The sequence below is a fragment of the Apodemus sylvaticus genome, chromosome 1 (assembly GCF_947179515.1).
Source record: "Apodemus sylvaticus chromosome 1, mApoSyl1.1, whole genome shotgun sequence".
Lineage (NCBI taxonomy): Eukaryota > Metazoa > Chordata > Mammalia > Rodentia > Muridae > Apodemus > Apodemus sylvaticus.
In genome coordinates this window covers 85,675,875-85,696,761 of record NC_067472.1, presented here as the reverse complement: position 1 = coordinate 85,696,761, position 20,887 = coordinate 85,675,875, and the positions used below count along the sequence as shown (strand labels likewise).

The 20,887-nt window shown below is 39.4% G+C and overlaps 1 protein-coding gene across 1 annotated transcript in view; it reads left to right on the top strand.

The window, feature by feature from the left end:
• Positions 1-20,887, top strand: part of LOC127679259 (phospholipid-transporting ATPase ABCA3-like) — a 115,382-nt gene that overhangs the window by 18,881 nt on the left and 75,614 nt on the right. Inside the window, exons 9-14 of the mRNA XM_052174979.1 lie at positions 1,547-1,728; positions 6,705-6,836; positions 10,421-10,550; positions 18,851-19,005; positions 19,182-19,337; positions 19,916-20,126. Coding sequence (XP_052030939.1) covers positions 1,547-1,728; positions 6,705-6,836; positions 10,421-10,550; positions 18,851-19,005; positions 19,182-19,337; positions 19,916-20,126 — 966 coding nt within the window. The remainder of the gene's footprint in view (positions 1-1,546; positions 1,729-6,704; positions 6,837-10,420; positions 10,551-18,850; positions 19,006-19,181; positions 19,338-19,915; positions 20,127-20,887) is intronic.

The following is a 20,887-nucleotide window of genomic DNA, read 5'->3' as shown; positions in this document are numbered from 1 at the left end:
CCCTACGTGTTCAACATTTGGATGTCTTAGGGTATTATTTTGTTGACTAGGTCTCCTATACCCTCAACCTGTGGCCCTTCACCCTTGGGAATGCTAACTAGACAGACATTTGATCATCTGATGATGTCTTAGAGATCTTATGTTTTGTCTTCATTGTTTTTTCTTCAAAGAATGTCGTATTTGTACTCCTTCTAACTAATCTCTGTTGTTGAGGCTTTTATACTTGATTTACTGAGCTTATAATTTTAAAGATGTATCTTTAACTGTTTTTCAAAATCTCAGTCTTTACCAAATTTCTCATTTGTATCCTGAATTAATCTTCCTTAATTCATTTAGCATTTTTATCTGGATTCATTAGACTCTTTAAAAAAATATTCTGCTGAATTCTTTATCTGGCATATCACACACTTTGATCTCTTTGGAACCTGTTGGTAGTTATGGACTTTAAGGGGTATACTGTCTCTTGTTTTAATTTTGTTTGTGTTCATTAGTGCAATTGATTTTACTTGTTTGGACACAGTAATAACTTCTACTTTCTTACATTCTAGCCCAGAGAATAGAAGTTGAACCTTACTTCTTCTCACTGATGAATATAAGTTTATATGTATTGTTGGTTGTAGTCGTGAGAATTTGCCTTAGAGAATGTAGGTATCACTGCCTCACATTCAGATATTTGCTTTAATGATTCTATGATTTTGTGATTGTTTATGTCACTGAAACGTTTGTTGGGTTTGGCCAAAAGTCTTCTTCCATTATTTCTTTACTTCTCTTTCCTCCTGGGAAATCTAAATGTAAGAGTGCCATCAAATCACAAATAGTTAGCACGTGTCTCCAGAATACAAGTGCAATTTCCTCCTTATTTAATCTTAAAGCATCGGGGTGTGGTAGGAGTGTCTAGAAATGCCACAACAGTGTTGAGATGCTAAAGGCAAGAAGGAAGTCCAGTTCAACAAGATTGAGTGGACAGAGTTGGTTCAAACTTGGAAAGTCTGGCCCTGGGTAGTTTGTTTTAAGCATCTTTAAGCACAGCAAATTTGTAAAACAAAACAAAAAACCCCAAAACAAACAAAAACAAACAACAAACAACAACAAAAAAAGAAAACACCTGGTAATAATCAACTCAATTCTGTGTTCACAATGAAGCTTAAGATATAACTACATCAAGACTCTTATAAAATACAAGTGACATCTTCCATATTCCAAGACAGGTTCTATAGATTAAATGAGAAAGTAGACTCAAGGGAAATGGTGCTCATCTGGGGAGGAGAGTGCTATAGATTGACTAAGACGAACAGACTCAATATAAGATATGTGTGCCTGGCACGTAGAAATAGCTCAAAGGGTTCCATGCTATTAACCATACACATTCCAGCATTCTTGGTGGAAAACAGGTTATACATCTTTTTCTCTAAAGAGATCACACTGCATGTTTTACATTCCTGGTCTTCCTGTGCATATCTGTAAGCACAAGGACCTACGTGCCTCCTACCTGTTCTCTTCAGCCACTGTTGGACATCTGAATTAACTATTTCCCATTTTGTTTCAGGGCATGGTGCTCAATGGCACAACTTCGCTACAAAAGTAAACCCTGATGATGACCTAACCTTGGCCCACATAATAGGAATGTTTTTATTAAGTGGTTTTCTCTATGGCCTTGTGGCCTGGTACGTAGATGCTGTCTTTCCAGGGAAGTATGGTGTGCCCAAGCCCTGGAACTTTTTCCTGCAGGTGAGTTCCTGCATGCTGAATATTTAGAACTCCAACCCCAGTCCTTCAGTACCTAGTTTGCAAAGAGTAAGCAGGATTATGTCTAATAGCCTTTCCATAGGGACTATGGTATCAGGCTTCCTGTTTCTGTGACAAATACCTGAGAATAACAACTCAAAGCTTCAAGTATGCTTTAGTCCACATTCCCAACATCACATCGCTTTGAGCTGAGGCTAAAACATGTCTGTGGGAAGGCATGGCGGAACATGTCTGTGGGAAGGCCTGGCAGAGCATGTCTGTGGGAAGGCATGGCAAAGTATGTCTGTGGGAAGGCATGGCAGAACAAAGCTGCTCATCTCATAGAAATCAGGAAGCAGAGCCCGGATGTCTGTGCTGGTGGGATCCTGCCCTCTTCACATTCAGCCCATCAATGCCTGTGTTACTGGATGTTGCTGCCCACAATCAACCGTGTTCCCTCCCCAGTTACTCATCTCTATAAAAACTCTCAAAGACATACCCAGAAGTGTGTCTTATTGAATACCTTGGCAAATCTCAAGGCAATTAAATGGACCATGAAGATTAACCACAATGCCTCATCCTTTTTGCATGAACACCAATGTTTGCCATATGTATGTATGCAATGAAATGATTTTCTGCAAAGAGATCCCATTTGAATGAATGCACAGTAATAATGTCTGTAGACCCTAATGAGAAGAAGAAAAATTATGCCCATGTCTATTTTCAGTTTTTTAAAAATGTGACCATGCATACTTATGGAAACTGGTATAAAATTTAATGCACATGTATAATGAGTAGTTTATCAAATCAAGTTAACTACCATTTGCACTTAAAGTTAATAAACTATTAATTTCCTCCTTTTAGTCCCTTAGAAGATACATTAGTAGATCACTGTAAATTATAGTCACCCTACCATGCTGTAGAACCATGTATTCTCTCTAAATTTATTTTATTTATTCTGTAGTAACTATAAATTATTCTGCATCTCCAAGAAATCACCTTTTTTTTTCTTTTGGCTTCCACACATGCATGGGAACGTGAGGTTTATTTCTTTCTGAATCTGGTTTATTTTGCTTAGCATTGTTTCTTCCAGGCATTCATACCCAGGTAACCAAGTGACACAGTCTTCTTTTATGGTCTACCATATTCCATTTCATGAGTTTACCCTACTTTCCACATCTATTTACCCATCAAATCTATGTCTTGGCTACTGAGAATGGTGTTGCTACAAACACGAGAGCACATTTGGGTGTATGCCCAGTTGTGGGGTTGCTGTTTCTATTTTTTGTTCTTCTGGTGAACTTCTGCTGTGCTGTTTTCCATAATAGATGTGCTAATTTAAATTCTCAGCAGTAGTTTGTGAGAGTCTGTCTTTTGGTCCACATTCAGCAGCACTTTTTACGTTTGTTTTTTACTAGTAGTTATGTTTGTGTGTGTGTGTGTGTGTGTGTGTGTGTGTGTGTGTGTGTGTGTGTATGTGTGTGTGTGTGTGTACAGGGGCTAGCCCCAACGGGGGTATTCTTTCTTGTCCATTCTTCTTGAGGCAGTGGAGTGGGAAGAGCATCAGTAGAACATAAGATGTTGTCTTAGGAGATATTTAGGGTTGCTATATAATAATAAAAAGTTTACTTATCTAAGTTACTATGCTACTGTAGCTGACTTGCCTTCTGTGTTTCTCTGTAGTCCAGCACTTAGCACCACATCTTAAAACAGCAGGAGATAAAGTATAGGCTTAATTGCTAGAGCCTTTCCCCTTTTGCCCAGATGCCTGGGCTAAGGGGAAGTTTGGAGCAATAAACTTCTATCGAACCAGGATAATAACGCTTGCAGAAGGAAAAGTTTTTATATAAGCAAATATGCATAAACTCGCATAAATTCATATACAGATTCACACATGTGCATTTATGCATTTCCATTCAAACCAGTTGGGCCTAACTTGCATGCACAATTACACACTTACATACACACATCCATACTTACATATACATATGGAGCAAAAGACCAAGCACTGGTGCAGAAAGAACTCACTCATTCTGGATGAAAAATGAGCTCCAATCTTTATTGTATAGAGAAAGAAAAAGCGGGTGCTGGAGAGATGGCTCAGTGGTTAAGAGCACTGACTGCTCTTCCAGAGGTCCTGAGTTCAATTCCCAGCAACCACATGGTGACTCACAACCATCTGCAGTGGATCGGATATTACTTGTCTGGTGTGTCTGAAAACAGTTACAGTGCACTCTCTAAAAATAATGAATAAATCTTTAAAAAAAGAGAGAGAAAGTCAAAGCTTTTACCACTTTAACACTAAATGAATTAAACCCAAGTTTGTAAGAAAAAAACATTGTTCCTTTTAATAAGACTAAGCCTCGGGGGCTGGAGAGATGGTTTAGCGGTTAAGAGCGTTGACTGCTCTTCTGAAGGTCATGCATTCAAATCCCAGCACCCATATGGTGGCTCACAGCCATCCATAATGAGATCTGATGCCCTCTTCTGGTGTGTCTGAAGACAGCTATAGTGTACTTAGATATAATAATAAATAAAATCTTAAAAAAAAAAAAAGCCTAAGCCTACCTTGTTATTAAGAAAGGACCTGTTCTATCCCATGGTAAGAAGTCTGCTCCTTTTGTTCTTTCTGCAGCATCTTCTTTCCTCTTTCCCTCTGCATACTACACATTGCTCTCTTAGTTTTTAAGGTTACCTATGATTTCTAAGTTATTCCAGTCTTCCTTCTCCTTCTAATCATACTCTTCCCTCCTGCTCTGATATCACAATAATGCTCTTATTCCTATGCCTTTTCTCTCAATACTATGCCTATACTTCTAAGGTTTTCTTGAGTTCAGTTCTGTCTAAAAAGTGTTCTTTCTAAAAAAATTCTCCTCAGCTCAATTCCCTCTCTGCTCTGTTTGCCATAGCTCAGTTCTTCTCACTCCTCTCCTGAGTGTGTGTGTGTGTGTGTGTGTGTGTGTGTGTGTGATAATATATTCTTGTGATTTTGATTTGTAACTCTTGTAGTGATGCTGGATAATTTTTACTTACTGGCCCTTTGTATGCCTTTTGAGAAATATCTATTCATATAATTTGCCATTTTGAATTTGCATTATACTTGTTTTTCTCACTACTGAAGAGTTTCAGTTCTCTATTCTGAAACATTCCTTTTGGACAACTAGTTTACAGATATTTTCTCATATCTCACAGGTAAGTTGTAGTTGTTCTTTGGGAATCTTATTATATATATAAAAAAAACCAAGCTATCCATGCATCTTAAAACATTGCCCCATTTTCATTCTAATAGGTTTAGGTGTTTAGTAATCATATGTGCTGAAAGATTGGCCTTTGATCTTCTGTGTACAGAGATCCAATTTTCTCAGCAACATTATTGAAGAGACTTTTAAAATTCAATATCTAAAAAAAAATCAATATATTTCTAATGCTTGGTACCTTGATCAAAAACCAGCTTCCAATACATATGTGGCCTTGTATTTGGATTCTATATTGTGTTCCATTCATCTCTGTGTGTTATTCCAGTGTTATTCTAGTTTGATTCCACAGCTTTACAATATGGCAAAAGACCAGATATATTGATTTTGTAGTTAGATATTGTGTTTGTGTGTGCATGTGCATGCACAAACATGTATTAGAACACATACCTGTGTCTGTGCATGTTGTCCTGCAGAGGATGCCGTATATGCTGTTCTATCACCCTCTACCTTACTCCTTTGAGACAGGATCTCTCATTGAACACAAAGGCAGGCCTAATGATCAGCAACCCTTACTTTTTAGCATCCTATTTAATTTCTTCAGAATTTTGTAATTTTTATTATAGAAGTCATTTATTTGACTACATCTACCCATAGGTAATTTTGTGGCTATTGCTGTTGTTAGTGGGATTGTTTTCTTGACTTCCATTCCAGCTACTGTGTTTTTTAGTATATATTTTTTAAAAAATCTATTCATTTCTGTAGGTTGACTGGTGAAGTTCTCTGAATTTGTCAGTTATCACCTGCAAACTGAAATCATCTGACTTCCTCATTTACTGTCTGGGTGCCTTCTATTTATTGTTCTTACTTAATTGCCCTGGCTAAGACTTTCAGTACTGCATTAAGTAAAGGTGGTAAACATATGAACATTCGTGTTCCAGCTATTGAAACAAATGCTTTCAGTCTTTGCCCATTGGAGATGATGTTGGCTGTGGGACTGTAATAAAGAATTTAATGTGTTGAGTAAATTCTTGCCATACTTTATTTTCTGAAGATTTTTTTATAATGAATATACTCTGATTTTTGCCAAATGCATTTTCTATCTCCATTGGAGTGATGCTATATTTTTCAAAGGATCAAAACTTAATAACTTTGTCAAATATATACTTAAGTGGAGCAGGCTTTCCTCTATAAATATTTAAATGGTAGAGAAGACAGAAACTACATAGTACAGTGTACTAAGTACTAAGCACTAAATACTAAGACACCACAGACTTGCCTTTCATTGCTTATATAACATCAATGAAAAGGAACATTTGGTTAAAAACCATAAGCCAAGTGGTTTAAAATATTTATGAAAATGATTTTGTCTTTACAGATTCACTGAAAAGTGCCAGGATAGCCACAATGTGTAGCCCAACCCTGCTAGAAAGATCTGACTCAGTGAAGCAGCGCTTCTGGCTGTGCCCTTCTGAGGCGACTTCACTGTCTTTCTTCTTGCAAAGCTGAGCTTGAAGCAGAATGTGTGTTCTGTGATCATAATTTCAGAAATTCATATTTCAGACAATTTGCTTCCCATTAAACTCCTCACAAGTAATGACTCATCAAGTCATCCATTGTAACCACGAGTCAGAGTGAAAGGAGCCAGAGAGCTTTGACATCTTAGAGCACTCAGCTTTCTATTATTATTATTATTATCATTATCATTATCATTATTATCATTACTACTACTATTACTATTATTACCATTATTAATATCATTATTTTTTGGTTGTTGTTATTTAGAAAACCTACTGGTTTGGAGAGCCAGCCTTAAGCAGGGAAGAAAGCCAAGTCTCTGATTCATTTCCAAGTGACTATATGGAGCCTGAACCTGTTGGCTTAGTGGCTGGCATCCGGATTCAGCATTTGTACAAGGTATTTATTTATTCACTAGGTTTCTGTTTCTCAGTAGGATGGAGAGACAGTCTAGTATGGAGATTAGATGCCTGTCATGGCCACAACTCCACAGCTATTCTAATTAAAAGATAAAGAAAGATGAAATTGAAGTGTATACAAGAAAATCAAAAGTCCATTTATTGGCTCAGCATGACAGCCCGCTATCCCAGCCCTTGGGAGGCTGAGGCAGAGAAATCAGAGATCAAGGTTCACTTGGGCTGCACAGTGAAGCAACAATAACACCTCTCTGCGTTATTTCTCTCTTCCTTTTAGAAAACAATCTACCTTTATGTAGATAATAATGCTTCCCTATGTCAAGATGGAACTTTTATTAGGTATTGATTTGTTGTAAAATAAATAGCATCCTGGTTTGTTTTACAAGTTAGAGGTTAGGCTGCTTTGATCTCTTTGAGACATTGTTAAGTGTTTATTCTTTTATGGATCTTCCCGGGTGTATTTTTCTTTTTTTCAGGAAACTTATACCTGCTTACGTTTCCTAGCCTCCAAAGGAGCTATTCTAACTTAATTTGAATGATTAATTTCATAATTTGTGGCAATTGAATCCTTTTCAGAATGTCTGCCATGTGCCCGAGTTAAGGGCCAGGGAGGACTCTCTGCTATGTGCCTGGGTTAAGGGTCAGCGGAGGACTGTTCTGGGGCTCCTTTGATCATATTGCACATGTGTCAAGCAGCCTTCGCATTGGATTGCTTTGGATATTTACTGACATCAATCATTGTCTTAATATGGCAGTACTGTATCAAAGAAAGTGTGTTCTGCCCTTGTTCTGTTATCTCTCCTCTCCGCAGTTTTACTTTCCTGCAGAATCACCCCAGCACACACCTCTGATGTTACAGTGGTTCATTTCTTCCCAGACCTCTTCTTAAAGCTGCACAGAGTGTCATGAGTGCTCAGTGGATCCAAAGGCCTCTTGTAGACACGTGAAGAAGCACAAAATAGCGACCATTAACCAACAGTAACCACACAACAGACGAGCTTCATTAGGAACATGATATAGCTGTTAAAACTATGCAGAGATTTGAAAATAGTGATTAGTATATTAAAAATAATTTTAAAGCACAAAAAATAGGAAAACACGAAGAATATGGGCAAAGAGCTAGTCTAGCCAGTAAGGACATCAGCGGCTAAAGTCCGGAGTTAATTTACAGGCCTGATCAGCAAGCACACTGCATTCAACAAATGCAGAAAGTAAAGACTCATGGAGTGCTTTCAAAATCACATCATCAGCCCCTGACACATCTCAGCATATCATGAGATCAGAGCATTACCCTCACCACAGTGAGGGTTAGTTAAACAGAGTAAGAGGTGACTAGTTAGAAAGCCCAAGGTGTCTGTCAAAGAACATAACTTTCATTGCCCTTGCTTACCTCCCAGAACTTCCAATACGTCCTATTGCTGAAAATACCATGTATTTTGGACGTAGGACTTGGAGAAATTAATTTGTGCCAGACCTGGAAGCCTCCTCCCTCAGGACTAGCTCTAACAGTATCAGAAGCTGCTGGGAAAGTTGTCTAGAGTGGAAAGCAATAAATAACCTGCCCAACTTAAAGCCTATCTGGGGCCAGCCTCGATCGCTTTAACTACAATGAGATTCTTACACCTTCTACATGAAGCCCAGGAAACCTTTTGGGAAAGCAGGCGGGAAGACTAAGAGCCAGAGGAACCTCATGTCTGCCCTGAGATAGTCTCCTAGACAGGGAAGGTTCACCTAGAAGGGAGGAAGGAGGGAAGGAGAGAGGAAAGGAGGGAGAGAGAAAGAGAGAATGAATGGATGTTTTACTTAAGTATGTCTACAGTAACAACAAAGAGGTCAGGTTGACGTTTTTTCAGACAGGGCTTTAAGGGACTTGGTTCCAGGCAGGAGCTGATGTCTAGTGATTAGCAATGGTTCACTTTTGAATGTTTGGTGAAACCCATGAATGAGTGCCTGGTATTGTTGAAGGTCTGGAGTTGCTTCAGTTAGTTGTGTCATTGAGCCGCCAAGGCAGTCTCTATTTCCAAGTTAAGACAGAGAAAGAAAGAAGTACCTGTGGGACATACAGATAGCTGTAAAACCATGAATGAACTGAACCCCACCACATTACACTCTTTAAGTGGGCTTCCTGTACAGTATGTGAACAACATCCCAATAGGACTATTAAAATCAATTTATGAATTGGACTAATACCACATTTGGATTTTTATTTAGTTTTGTTTGTTTTGTTTTGTTTTGTTTTGTTTTTGTTTTTGGATTTGGTTTTTTTTGAGACAGGATTTCTCTGCATAGCTCTGGCTATCCTGGAACTCACTCTGTAGACCAGGTTGACCTCGAACTCAGAAATCTGCCTCCTGGAACTCATTCTGTAGACCAGGCTGGCCTCAAATTTAGAAATCCGCCTGCCTCTGCCTCCCAGAGTGCTGGGATTACAGGCGTGCACCACTACCACCCAGCTTTTTATTTAGTCTTAAAATACAACTTAACAAAAGAAACTGGTAGTTCACAAACTCAAAAGAGGTTTAGATCTAGGGCAGCCAAAGGTACTTAAATTCAGAGTACATTATTCAGAGATGGTCACTGCAGTAACAACTGTAATTTACCATCTGATTCAAAGCACATTTTCTTTCAGGCACAGGTGAAGAAAGGTGTTTCTAACTAGTCTTTGTAATTCCTTTTGCATCATATTGTGCCCATTGTTGGAAGTATAGCTTACACAGGCTATGTGCTTGCAATGTTGCCCCCCTGGCAAACTGCCTTTCCTCCACTGTGAAATGACTTGACTACATTTACACAAGCATTGTTCTGGGCTCTGGATGTGTTCCACTGGTGCCTACGTTGGCTAATGTTTAGCAAAAACTTTAAGTCATTCTTATGCACATATGCATATGTGTTTCCCTGTTCTCCTGTTACAATTTTTCTGCTATAGAAAGTACCAGGTATGCCTTGTTCATATCTATAACCAGAACATGTTCTACAATGCTTGCTACACAAGTGCTCAATAATTTCATGTTAAATAAGCAAATGAGCTGATTAGCAGTGATTAGCGACTAATGAATTTTCAGTATATGAGGTAGAAAACAATATGAGGTTCCTCAGACACAAATTTTGGAACATGTGGATAGATGGATAATTGTGTGACTCACAAAGATAAGAGAACAGGAGAGAGAGTTCCTTTCGGTGTAATGAGTGGCATCTGCAGTGGGATTTTCAACAGTTAATTCTGAGACATAGGAGAAAGACTGATGGTCTGACTGGGCCTGACTGACTGGGGCTAACTGGGCCTGACTGACTGGGGCAGACAGACTGGAGCTGACTGGTGTTTAATCAGTTTCAAGATAGGAGCAGAGCAAAACCATGAGATTGCTCAGGGGGAAATCTGTAGCCTTCTCCTGAAACAATCTCCATGACTGCCTGTAGGCATTGTTTGGTTTCCACAATTTAATCTCTCTTTGATTTTTTCTTCTCCAGAGTTGAAATCAATGACATTTTTCTTCAACTCCAAATAGTTAATGAATCCTTGTTTACAGGTGACAGTAATCAGATTAGTACTTGTTTCTCTTTTGACAGGAATTCATCTTAAAAAACAGTACCGTGATGGCAGTAAAAGACTTGTCTTTGAACTTGTATGAGGGGCAGATAACTGTTCTTCTTGGACATAACGGTGCAGGAAAAACCACCACCTTGTCCATTCTCACAGGTGTGTATCTGAGGTCACACTGGGATCAATTATGTGGACAGAGTATGGGGCTTTTGCTGACACTTCTGTGATCTTTTTTTTTTTTAAATTGGCTTCTACCCATGTTGTTTTATCTCATTAGTCTCTCTGCAGCACAGGAAACCACGGTAATTTCCTTGGTGTGCACTACTCTCAGTGCAAATGTGTGCTGTGTACACACAGCAGTGTGTCAAGACTATTTCACACACAGAGCCAAACTGAAAAAAAAACTTTTAGCAAATATCCCTATATGTATAACCTACATTCTACCATTCCAACACTTTACTATACTTTCTATATAACTATCAACCCATTTAAAAATATTTTGAAGTCAAGTCTACACATTAAATATTCTTTTCACTAAGTAATTTAGAATTTTTTGATAAAAACTTTTTATAACGGTTATTTTTTTAATTATTTGCTATTTTGACATCTGTTTATATCTGTGTAACCCAACTAGCTCTTTTTTTTTAAACAGTTCCACGTGGGACTTTATTTAAGCTGGGGAAAGGGGTAGCAGGCGGGAAGAAGGAAGGAAAAGAAAGAGAGAGGGGGGAGGGGAGAAACGCTATCCAGTTATATACGGGTGATGACCCAGCTAGCTCTTAAGATGGGGAATTATATCCAGAAAGTTCTCTAATTTTTCAAATAATCCACGTTTAAAAACCCATTTTTATTCTTGTTCTGTGTGTCTGGGGAGAGGAGCATGTGTACCATGGCACATGTGTGATCATGGCACATGTGTGGCGATTAGAGGATGCCTGAGCAGCTCTCTGTCCTCATTGTGGGTCTGGTGACTGAACTCAGACTGCCAGGTGTGGCAGAAAGTGCCCTTGCCCCCTAAACCATCTCACTGGTCTAAGAATTCAATTTCTAATTCATTCCAACCTACATTTCACATGAACCAATAACTTTGTTTATTCCATTAATATAGATTGTTAATATGCAAGGCAGTGGGATAAAAACCAAAAGTGAACAAATAGGCCTAAAGTCCTGCCCTCTAGGGATTTTACAGTTGCTGACAGGTAGACAGAGCTTCATAACGTGGCTGGAGAAACAGAGTTCAAAGGGAGAGTTCTGCCCTAGCAACCGTGACTAGTTCATGCTTAGGGTGGTGGGTAATTGGGAATGAAATCTGAGTCTGAGGAAATATTGAAAGGAAAAAAACCCATGAACAGAAAGAATAATGTGCATTGTAAGGACACACAGAGCGTAGAAGCAAGAGGATAGAGACTGTCACAGAAACAGAGAGAAGAAAAAGTGAGAAATGGAAGAAAGAACCACTACAGTGTCAGGTGACATCCCAGGGTCAGGGCTGAAACCCCCAGGGCTCAGTACAGATTGAATGCTATTGGATTTCCTGTAAAACTTAGTGTAACAACCTCTTCCTAAAGGCCTTCCCCTGGAACAAGCATCACAGCTGTGTTTGACATGAGTGTAGTATCTCCTACCACTCACAGAATGTCCCTGTCCCTGCCTTCTTGGTATGGGACATGTGTATGTCAGTTGTCTCCAAAGATATGTCTGTGTCCCAGAACCTGTGACTGTTGCTTTATATGTCAGGGATTTTTCAAATGTCCTTAAGCACTATCAGAGACTAGAGTCCTGTAAGGGCAGAACAGAAGAGGATGCCCAGCCCCGGGGTAGCCCCCGACAGCTCCTGATTGACAATTATTAACTCTAACCAGTGTTTGGTAATTAATATGGCCCAAGCGACCAGAGCACTTCCCTGCAGAATGTCCAACAGATGCACTCAGAAAATATTAATCACAAGTCACCATTGTTCAATCATCTGCTTTCAGAATTAGACTTAAGTTGAGGCAAGGGTCATGCTTTGTTAATTTTTCTGTACATAAGGATAGTTTTGCCTGCATGCAGTACCCACAGAGGCCAGAAGAGGGTATCAGAACCCTAGGAACGCTTGGGAACCACCATGTAGGCTCGGGGAATTGAACCTGGGACCTCTGGAAGAACAGACAGTGATCTAAACCACTAACCAACTCTCCAGCCCCTGCTCATTTTTCTAAGTGTTAATATTTTTAAAGTCAAATTTGGTATAAGTCAATTGGTAGCAGTTATCTTGATTTTGCTTAAGAAGAGCCATGCGGTCCTGAAAACCTTAGCCATCACTTTCTGCTTAATGTCCTGTCTTTGTAGCCACCGACCATCACCAGTTTGATTTCAGGTCCTGTGGACTTGGCAGACACATTTCATGTAGATGAACTAGTAAATCTGTGGCCATTTGTGTATGCTTTTGAATTATTTTCACATGTCCTTCCTTTCATTTTACTCCAAAGGAAACCTTGTCAAATTTCTTGTAAGGGAAGGTTAGTATTATCAGACTCACTCTGTGATTGATTATAGGGTGATATCTTTGAAGAAGAGCCTTAGCAGATATAGCCAAGGAAAGGAAGCCACTCAAGTGGGTATCAGTTGATGAACAGACAGGGAAAATGCCATACATATACACAAGCGAATACCATTTAGCCATAAAAAAGAATGGAAAGTCTGTTATTTGTGACAATGTGGACAGGACTGGAAAAAAAATCAAGCTAAACACGAGTTCCACATGGTGTAATTCACATGTAGAGTAGAAAACATAGAAGTTGAGAGTAGAGTTGTGACTACCTAAGTCTGGAGGGAAATGGAAGGGTATGACTGGGAAATGGGAGGGCATGAATGGGAAATGGAAGGGTATAAATGGGGAAATGGGAAAGTAAGGATGGAAAATGGGAGAGTATCACTGGGGAAACAGATTTGTGGTTACTAGGTTATTAGATAAGAATAAGAAATCCTGGTGTTTTGTTGCCCAGTAAGAAAGCATCTCTATACATCACAGTAGTTCCCATGTAGTTTAAAAAGCTGGAAGAAAAGATTTTGAAAGCCTTCAGCACTATACACTGTTTTTGTGCATTTGAAGAATCATATGGTATATAACTAATGTGGACAATGTTATGTTTTATGTGTCAAAAATTTAACTTAAAAATATAAATTAATTATGTAATTATATGATAGGATAAATACAGAGCCGGCAAAGCAAGCTGCTTAGATTATTTTCTATTTGGTCTGGATCAGAATCTTTTGAATCCACTTCCCGTAAAAATATAAGCAGACCTTATATTTCCCAATGATGTAACTCTCCAGGTTCCTGATGGCTCTGTGCATTTTATAGCTACAATTGTCCTATACCCAAAGCGTCCCAGGAAAAGCAGCATTACCAAATACCTCTCACAAATAAATGGCTTAATGATGCAACTCAAAAATTAAAAAAGCAAGAACATACCATATCCAAACTCACCAGTGTCATGAAATAGTAAAAATCTGAGCCAAAATCAATGAAACAAAAAAACAATACAAAGAGCTGTTTCTTTGAGAAGATAAACACCATTGGCAGGCTGTTGACTCATTAACCAACAGAGTGAAAGGACTCAAATGAACAGAATTCAAAATGAACAGGAAAGTATTACAGCAGATACCACAGAAATACAGAATATCATAAAGGAATACTTTTAAAAACCTGCACTCTATTAATCTAGAAAACCTAAGGGGCAAAAAATTGAGTCAAAACACCAAAATTAAACCAAGATGTCAACAACATAAACAGACCCCAAACAACAAATGAGATCGAAATAGTAATAAAAAGCCTAAAAAGGAAAAAAAAAGGGGGGGGGGGTCCAGGATGGATTCACAGCAGATTCGTTTCAGACTTTCAAAGAAGATCTACAGACAATCTTTTTTTTTTTCTTTTTTGTAGAGCATTAGCCACACTTGAGCTCTAAGCTATGAACTCAATGGTATTTTTTTTTCGTTTTTTTTATTCGATATAATTTATTTACATTTCAAATGATTTCCCCTTTTCTAGCCCCCCCCCCGACTCCCCGAAAGTCCCGCAAGTCCCCTTCTCTTCCCCTGTCCTCCCACCCACCCCTTCCCACTTCCCCGTTCTGGTTTTGCTGAATACTGCTTCATTGAGTCTTTCCAGAACAAGGGGCCATTCTTCCTTTCTTCTTGTACCTCATTTGATGTGTGGATTATGTTTTGGGTATTCCAGTTTTCTAGGTTAATAACCACTTATTAGTGAGTGCATACCATGATTCACCTTTTGAGTCTGGGTTACCTCACTTAGTATGATATTTTCTAGCTCCATCCATTTGCCTAAGAATTTCATGAATTCATTGTTTCTAATGGCTGAATAGTACTCCATTGTGTAGATATACCACATTTTTTGCATCCACTCTTCTGTTGAGGGATACCTGGGTTCTTTCCAGCATCTGGCAATTATAAATAGGGCTGCTATGAACATAGTAGAGCATGTATCCTTATTACATGGTGGGGAATCCTCTGGGTATATGCCCAGGAGTGGTATAGCAGGATCTTCTGGAAGTGAGGTGCCCAGTTTTCAGAGGAACCGCCAGACTGATTTCCAGAGTGGTTGTACCAATTTGCAACCCCACCAGCAGTGGAGGAGTGTTCCTCTTTCTCCGCACCCTCTCCAACACCTGCTCAGACAATCTTTCTTAAACTTACTTAAAAATTAGCAGCAAAAGGAATACTCTCAGACTTAACCTATGAATCAAATACTACTGTAATACCTAAATCAGGTAAAAACAATAACAAGAAGAAAGCCATAGGACAATATCCCTGATTAACATAGATTACTACAGAGCCTTGGGAATGAACACAATACGGTACTGGCACAAAAGCAGATATGAAATCAAGTGAACAAAGTTGAAGATACAAACATACGTACAGGTAGCTATAACCTGATATTTGAAAACATTGCCCAAAACAAATAGTGGTCAGGAGAAATGGTGCTTAGAAAATCAGATGTCCAGCTCCATCCATTTGTCTTAAGAATTTCATGAATTCATTGTTTCTAATGGATGAATAGTACTCCATTGTGTAAATATACCACATTTTTTTTGTATCCATTCCTCCATTGAGGGACACCTGGGTTCTTTCCAGCTTCTGGCTACTACAAATAGGGCTGCTATGAACATAGTGGCATGTGTCCTTATTGCATGCTGGGGAATCATCTGGGTATATGCCCAGGAGTGGTATAGCAGGGTACTCCAGAAGTGCCATGCCTAGATTTCTGAGGAACCCCCAGACTGATTTCCAAAGTGGTTGTACCATCTTGCAATCCCACCAGCAGTGGAGGAGTGCTCCTCTTTCTCCACATCCTCGCCAACACCTGCTGTCTCCTGAGTTTTTGACCTTAGCCATTCTGATTGGTGTGAGGTGAAATCTCAGGGTTGTTTTGATTTGCATTTCCCTAATGATTAATGATGTTGAACATTTCTTAAGGTGGTTCTCAGCCCTCCGAAGTTCTTCATGTGAAAATTCTTTGTTTAGCTCGGTACCCCATTTTTAATGGGGTTATTTGGTTCTCTTGGTTCTACCTTCTTGAGTTCTTTGAATATATTAGATATTAGCCCTCTGTCAGATTTAGGGTTGGTGAAGATCCTTTCCCAGTCTGTTGGTTTATGTTTTGTCCTTTTGACAGTGTCCTTTGCCTTACAGAAACTTTGTAGTTTTATGAGGTCCCATTTGTCTATTCTTGATCTTAGAGCATAAGCTATTGGTGTTCTATTCAGGAACTTTCCCCCTGTGCCCATGAGGTAACCCAGTCTCAAAAGATCAATCATGGTATGCACTCACTGATAAGTGGATATTAGCCTAGAAACTTTGAATACCCAAGACATAATCCACATATTAAATGATGTCCAAGAAGAACGGAGGAGTGGCCCCTGGTCCTGGAAAGACTCAGTGCAGCAGTATAGGGGAATACCAGAACAGGGAAGTGGGAAGGAGTAGATGGGGGAACAGGGGGAGGGAAGAGGGCTTATGGGACTTTCAGGGAATGGGGAGCCAGAAAAGGGGAAATCATTTGAAATGTAAATAAAGAATATACCGAATATATATATATATATTTCAAAATAGAGAGAAAAAAAAAAAAAGAAAATCAGATGTCCAATCTGGCCTGCCTGAGAAGCTCCAGTTCTCAATGTAGAAGAATAAAATTAGACCCATATCTATCACTGTGCACAAAAACTAGAGAAGGACTCCATTTGCCCCAGAATTAATGGCAACAATTGGCAAGTGGGACATCACAAAGCTAAGACCCTTCTATTCTATACCTCAAAGGAAGAAAAGCAAGTAAAGAGGAAACTGATACAGCAGGAGAGAGCCTCTTAGCTAAACATCTGAAAGAAGATTAATATCCAGATTTATATGGAGCATTCACTATTGGTGGGATTGCAAATTAGTCCACCCACTAGGGAAATCAGAGTGGAGAATTCTCCAAAAGCCTAACATGAAGGTATCATGCGGCCCAGCTGTTCCACTCCTTGGCATTTGCCTCAAGGCCTCAATATCCTACTCCACAGGTACTTCCTCTGCCAAGGTCATTGTCACTCTAGTCACAAGAACTTTCCCTGAGGGCCAGCTGCTTGGGTTGGCCTGGAGAGCCAACAACCCTGGAGTAACTGCAGGCAGCAAGCAAGGAAAAAGGGACTGGGTGGCTAGAGAGAGAAGAATATTGGGATACAACTGATTTGAAGAGAGAAATGGAAATAACAGGCAGAGAACTTTAATTCTAGAGGTTAGAAGGAGATCAATAGGGAAGGAGAGAGAGAGGGAGAGGATAACATAGCAGTAAGGGTGTCTGAAATAAACTCCACAAGAAATCAAATTATTTCTTTATAAAGTATTATTATAATATATTATTTCTTTATAACATCATATTCTTTATTATGTTGTCTTCATAATATGATTTGCCTAAAATTACATATAACAAATAAAAGTCTGTGTGTATACAAATATTTTAAATGAAAAATTCTTACCTGGGCCGATGGTGCGCCCCACGAGAGCCATAAGCTATGTAACAGAAACACCAATTCCAGACATGAGAAACCCCCTTTCAAAGTCTGACCTTGGGAAATCTAAGAGACTCCCCAAACATTATAAGCTGTTTCCATAGGTCCTCCTCCTAGAGTTCAGCTCTATTCTTGATGACTCAGTGCACTTCAGACAGAATTCTGATAATCAGAACCTGATCTTCCCTGAAAGTCTCCAACCTAAGGACTAGCTTTCATGGTACCAGAAGATTCCTTGTAACCTTGCAAGAGGGGGGAACACAATCAACAAACCTACCCAGAGGTGACACCTATGAACCACAGCAATGACTTTTGTGACAAGACAACAGTAAGAGCACAGTATAGCACACATACCTTAGAAGTAACCAACAGTTCTCTAATTGGACTGAAGACCTGCTCAACATGAGGGAAAACATGCCTGGTCAACTGCCTAGAGAGAGTGAGGTCATAGATCTCGGAGGAGAGCCTACAACTACTGCTTTACCTAGACCATCATAATCCCTAACTGTATTCTAGATATTTATCCTTTTAACCACAGATATATGTAGACCTCTTCACCCATCAAAGAAACTTCTTGTTGCAATAGAGATCATTCCAGAAAAGTACAACTGACCAAAATGCAGAAAACAAGTAAGTTTGTGGTGTCTAGTCCAGTGGATAAATCTAGAATACAACTTCTACACCTAAGGCTTAGGACGCATTGAGAAAGAGGGTGTAGAAGGATTTTAAGAGCCAGAGGCACACAAAGTCTGCTCTGAGATCGTGTCTCCTAGAAATATAAAGGAAGTTATACCCATGAAATCTCAACAGCATGGCTACCTAAAGAAGACCCAAACGAGGATATCAGTAGATACAGTAATATGGAAGGGGAAATCTCACGGGGCCCAACCATGGACAAAGAACAACAGGCAACTAAGGAATGTCAAGAGAGGGAGAAAATAGTCTTTCACAGAGAACTTCCTAATTGGCTGTATAATACCTGAAACCATATATGTACAAGTAGCAGTAGATAACTGTGAAAGTTGTATTTATATATTTTTGATATATATCATATCAATATATCAATATTTATCTATTTATATGTATATATATTTAAAAGAGGCTACAAGTTTGAGAGCAAAAGGTTAGGTACATTAGAGGTGTTAGAGGCAAGGGGAAAATGCTGTAATTTATATTTCAAAACCAAAATACCTTCAATAAAGAGATAAAATTAGACAAAAATGAAAAGTCACTTCTTTGGCCATCACCATGAGATCATGACCTCTGGCACTAGGTATCTCTGTGGTCTGCACTTATGCTTTTGCCTGATCCATAGACTCTGCAGCCAAGGCGCCTAGTGAGCAGCACATTGTCATGTATGTGCCTTTGCTGAAGCTAAGCTCTGCCATGTCTGCTTAATTGTAGGTTTCTATCTTCCTACCAGAGGAAAGATCTATATTAGTGGATATGACATCTCATCTGACATGGTTCAAGTTAGGAAAAGCTTGGGCTTGTGTCCCCAGGACGACCTGTTGTTCCCGATGCTGACAGTGTCAGAACACCTTCATTTCTACTGCGTGGTGAGCACTCCCTTTCTGCACTCCTCACATCCTCCAGGCAGTGTAAACAAGGACTTCATCAAGAGAAAGCAACAAGAAGGGAGAACATATGCACACAGCTCTGTTAAAGCCCTGTTGTAAGAATTTTCTAAGCACAGGGTTGAGAGCAGTGCATAAACTCTGACTCCTCTTTTTAGATCAAAGGAATACCTTCGTCTAAGCGACCAAGAGAAATTCACAGAATGCTCACCTCTTTTGGCCTGCTGCAGAAAAGTAATACCATGTCAAAGGATCTGAGTGGAGGAATGAAACGAATGCTCTCAATCATTATAGCTCTAATAGGGGACACTAAGGTAACTAACAGTTAAAACAGGTTCTTGTGGGGCTGGCAAGATGGTTCTGTGGTAAAGTACCTGTGGGGCACATGGAGACCTGGGTTCACGAATATCTCCAGCGCCCAGGTAAAAGTGCCAGGCATGGTTGTGGGTGCCGATAATGTCAAACCAAAGATGATATGGCGATAGATTGATTCCCAGACATAAGTTCTGGGTTCAGTGTGAGACCCTATCTCAGAATAAGTCATATAGAATGGCTGAGGAAGATATTTGACAAAAATTCCTGACATCCACACATGTGTACACACATACAGTAAGAAATAAAATTTTAAAAAATGGGTTTTTACTCTTCCAGATTCAAACACAAAAACTGGCACAAACTCTCCAAAATGGTAAAGAGAGAGACTTCCCATTATTAATGCATCTGTCATAAACATAGCCATAAGTTCGATAGTTAAGAATTTAACAGTTGTTTATCCTAGCGTGGACTAGAGTCTGTATTTTTTGCTTATATATGTCTCCCATGTATAGTAGATTATCCCATTTGTAGCAAACATGAAGTAAATAGACTCTTGGTTACTTACATTTGTCTCTAGGTGGTGATACTTGATGAGCCAACATCTGGCATGGATCCAGTCTCAAGAAGGGCCACCTGGGACCTGCTTCAGCTTTATAAAAAGGACCGCACCATCTTACTGACCACACACCATATGGATGAGGCGGATGTGCTGGGGGACCGGATTGCCATCATGGTCATGGGGATACTGAAGTGCTGTGGCTCTTCACTTTTCCTGAAGAAACTCTATGGTCTCTATCTATCTCTACCTACCTACCTACCTACCTACCTACCTACCTACCTACCTACCTACCTACCTGCGTGCCTATCTATCTATCTATCTATCTATCTATCTATCTATCTATCTATCTATCTATCTATCTATCTGCCTGCCTGCCTGCCTGCCTATCTATCTATCTATCTATCTATCTATCTATCTATCTATCTATCTATCTATCTATCTACCTACCTACCTACCTATCTCTGTCTGCCTGTCTATCTGTCATCTATCTACCTACCTACCTACCTACCCTATCTATCTATCTACCTACCTATCTACCTATCTCTGTCTGCCTGTCTATCTGTCATCTACCTACCTACCTACCTACCTACCTACCTACCTGCCTGCCTGCCTGCCTATCTATCTATCTATCTATCTATCTATCTATCTATCTATCTATCTATCTATCTATCTATCTATCTGTCTGTCTGTCTGTCTGTCTGTCTGTCTGTCTGTCTGTCTGTCTGTCTGCCTATCTATCTATCTATCTATCTATCTATCTATCTATCTATCTATCTATCTACCTACCTACCTACCTATCTCTGTCTGCCTGTCTATCTGTCATCTATCTACCTACCTACCTGCCTATCTCTGTCTTCCTGTCTATCTATCTATCTATCTATCTATCTATCTATCTATCTATCTATCTATCTATCTGTCTATCTATCTGAGTCTTTGTTTTTTAAGCTAGACGTGGTGGCACATGCCTATAACTATCATGCTTGGTAGGCT